The 3,723-nt window shown below is 39.0% G+C and overlaps 1 protein-coding gene across 2 annotated transcripts in view; it reads left to right on the top strand.

Moving 5' to 3' along the window:
- Nucleotides 1-3,486, top strand: part of HLX (H2.0 like homeobox) — a 5,037-nt gene extending 1,551 nt beyond the window's left edge. For both annotated transcript variants that reach the window (XM_085887356.1, XM_085887357.1), the window contains exons 3-4: nucleotides 2,237-2,421; nucleotides 3,099-3,486. In XM_085887356.1, coding sequence (XP_085743482.1) covers nucleotides 2,237-2,421; nucleotides 3,099-3,428 — 515 coding nt within the window. In that variant the 3' untranslated portion in view covers nucleotides 3,429-3,486. The remainder of the gene's footprint in view (nucleotides 1-2,236; nucleotides 2,422-3,098) is intronic.
- Nucleotides 3,487-3,723: the final 237 nt, after the last annotated feature.

Genomic DNA, 3,723 nt, shown 5'->3' with positions numbered 1-3,723 from the left:
CGCGCACATTGGGTTCTGCTCTTATCCGTGGAACTAAACGTGTACGTACCGTGCTGTACGTGCACCGTCAAATGTTATACCGAGCTGTTCCAAATATTGCGTTGACTATGTACTTGTGGATCGGTTCCTTTGTTTCTATATCGACGCTTGCCTCGTCTGCAGAAGAATAACCGCATTGCGTTTCCCTTGAACCCAGTATATGCTGCAAATTCGCATTGCTGATCAACTTGTACAAGTTGATCGGCAAATGAATGGTCAAATCAAGACCTGCAAAAAAAGGGAACTAAATTATTATTAAAAAAAAAAAAATTGAACACAAAATTGTAAATAAACTTCTGTCATGTAAATATAATTGGCTTTTCATGCCAAACCTCGAACTCACTGATCACCATTCATATCTCTGTATTCACACGACCGTGTGTTGAAAAACCGAAAAACTGCTTATTTCATCGATTTCCTTGAACGTTTAACACAACCTTTATTTTATTTTTCCCACAGTAATATGAATATTAAACAATCGCAACATAATACATACATACTGTACATACATACATACATACAATGTCTTGATCGTCTTCTGCCTGAAAGCAGATTTATTGAAACCAATTCAGCCTCACTGCAAGAATTACGCTTTGCCTTCCCAGTAATATCCAGGGCAGCAATTTGAAATTTGTCCAGGATGCCGGCGATAACTCACCTACTCTCTAATGCACACCAATGAATGCTGGCAGAAGGGACACCCGTTTAACGTCCATCCGAGGGACGGCACGCATTGATGAATCGCCCTGCCTGTGAAACATTGGGATGACAGTTTATAGCTGAGTCAGGATTCGTACCCAGACTAAATAACTTAGAGGCTTGTGTAATTACCTCTAAGTTATTCATATATATTTACCTCTAAGTCAGTGAATATATATATATATATATATATATATATATATATATATATATATATATATATATATATATATATATATATATATATATATATATATATATATATATATATATATGCGGTGTCTGCTTTCACATTGTAAAGAATAACGAACCGTGCTTCTCTATTGTCTCGGGTCGCTTACCTGCATTTGTTGTTCTTTTCATTTCGTTTTTTTTTTCATTTATTTATATTTTCATTTATAGACACTTTCCAACGGTTCTGCGATTTTTTTTCCTGGAGTATCGGCTTTGAAGTCCATCGGCACGCAAAATGACCGTACTTCCCAATTGTCTTGGGTCGCTCACCTGCATTTATTTTTTTTTCATTTCTGTTTTTTTCTTCTTTTTTGCCATTTATTGATATTTTTACTTTCGGACGCATTCCGAGAGGGTCCTGTGATGTATCTGCTTTGATGTCCATCAGCACGTGAAATTTCAGCTTTCCACGTCACACGGAAGGTCCCAAACTTTAATATCAGTCAGTGAGTGTGCCAGTGAATCAGTAGTTAGAATGATAGATATGCTATCGTAATGGTTAAACATTGAAGATGTATTCTTTAACGTTTTAACAGTTTTAATATTGTATTCCCTGTAATAATAATAATAATAATAACAATAATAATAATAATCACAATTATCAAGCATCAGAAGTGTTATATTTCCTGCAGAATGTTGAAAATTCTTTTTATTTTATTTCAATCTTTACTGGACTGCGCTTATTGAATATTTCTACTGTTTTACTCCATACAGTAGCATGTTTCATTCCGCTTGTTCCTTTCCCACTGTATCGTGAACGTAAAATAAAATATATTATTTATCGTTTTCTGCAGTACTGCTCCATGAAACATTTTTGCCGTGCTGTGATTGTTCAGGATTTCAGTTTCATTTGCTGCTTTGCCGTGTAACCGTCAAACATCAAACGTTCTCCACTTTCTGCTGCGCACACGTTAGCGGGTTTTCCTACTCATGTTCGGCCTTTATCTCTCCCTGCGTTCGGGCCGAGCATGAATAAGAGAGCCTGGAGCTCGGTCCGTGTGTTGATTTTAATCAGAGGAAATAGGAAGCAATTGTGGCTACACTTTGGTTGGAGACTTGACTTCCTGCTATCCCCAGGGGCACGCAACACATCAGGCGTTAACTTGAGTCGCGCTTTCGGCGGCGAGGCGTCTGTTTAAGGTGCGGAAAGACGTACGTCACAATCGGACGAGCGGATACACTCTCACCTCCGAGGCATAAATGAATTGCACTCGAGACCGGTTGTCATGCAATCCCCAGCATAGCTGTGCTTCTACCTCGCCAGGTCCATACGCCGTCCTAACCAAGGAAACGATGGCTCCGAGCTTCAAGCGTAAGCGGTCCTGGTCGCGGGCCGTTTTCTCGAACCTGCAACGAAAGGGTCTTGAAAAGCGATTCGAGATCCAGAAATATGTGACCAAGCCGGACCGCAAGCAGCTGGCCGCGATGCTGGGTCTTACAGATGCGCAGGTGTGTCCACGCTGTGAGAAGTGCGACGCTCCCTCATTCCAGGGACACTTGTGTGCTTTACACTGAGGTTTATAATATGACCTTTCACAACATTATATGAATTTCAAGTAATCGTTCCTTCATATTTTAGATTATGTTCACCGTCATCATCTCCCAAAATCGTCAAGACGAAAGTAACCATTTGTAATGTTTATTCAAACTTACACCGATGTTTATTCGAAATGGAGGTATTTTTACCTGTTTCCAATGATATCTTTCCACCTATTTTTGTCTATTCCAAGCATTTTTGCAGTCACTGCAGAGTATTAATTACACACACGTGAGATAATCGCACTCATTTTGATACAACCTGGTTCATTCAGCAAATTATTTCTGCGAAATAATACAGTGCATGCATGTTGCAGGTTTACTTTGAGAGATGCAGACAATTTATTACTGGCTTTGGTGATCAGTGCACATAAGGTGCTGCATCTAGGAGCATGCAGTCTTTCGGAGGGTTGTTCCGTTTTTATAAGTGAAACAAGTGGAAGTGAAACATTTCATGAATATTACTTTCAATAGGGACATAAAATGTTACACTTGTACAACAATAATGGTCCATTATCTCTCTGTATATGCACACATACTTGCATTTCCTCTGAAACCTGATTGTTCTTCATGTTTCACCTTTCCATCAGGTCAAGGTGTGGTTTCAGAACAGGCGGATGAAATGGAGGCACTCAAAGGAGGCCCAGGCTCAGAAGGACAAGGATACTCAGGAAAAGACCAGAAGCGAGAACAAAGATGATTCGAGCAGCGTGGACAATGATAGAGCCTCCAAAGGAGGGAGTGCGGAGGAGTGCTGTTCTGAGGCAGAAAGCAATGTTTCCACTGCACACTCGCTCAGGCCGGACAGTGGCCCCCAGAGCGCAGAGGTGAAGGCCCAATCTGAGCCAAACTCTACCCCTATTGATGATATCAGTGAGAACACGCATTCCGCCTCCAGCTCTTCGGGCGAGGATTTATAATCACTCTGACCTATTTTTCACAACCATAATGAAATACATATATATATATATATATATATATATATATATATATATATATATATATATATATATATATATATATATATATATATATATATATATCGAGACATACATATGAGTGTGCCTTGAAAACCATGCGATAAGATTTGTTGAATGTGTATGTTTGTAATTATTTTCTCCTGCTTTGTATATGAATCGCTATGTATGTATATGTGTGTATACATATGTATATGTATATTTGTATGTTCAAACAGCACACTCATTAGAATTTTGT

This window comes from Eptatretus burgeri, chromosome 7 (assembly GCF_056783735.1).
Source record: "Eptatretus burgeri isolate ZD-2024b chromosome 7, Ebu_testis_v1, whole genome shotgun sequence".
Taxonomy (NCBI): domain Eukaryota; kingdom Metazoa; phylum Chordata; class Myxini; order Myxiniformes; family Myxinidae; genus Eptatretus; species Eptatretus burgeri.
This window is presented reverse-complemented; position numbering and strand designations above follow the sequence as displayed.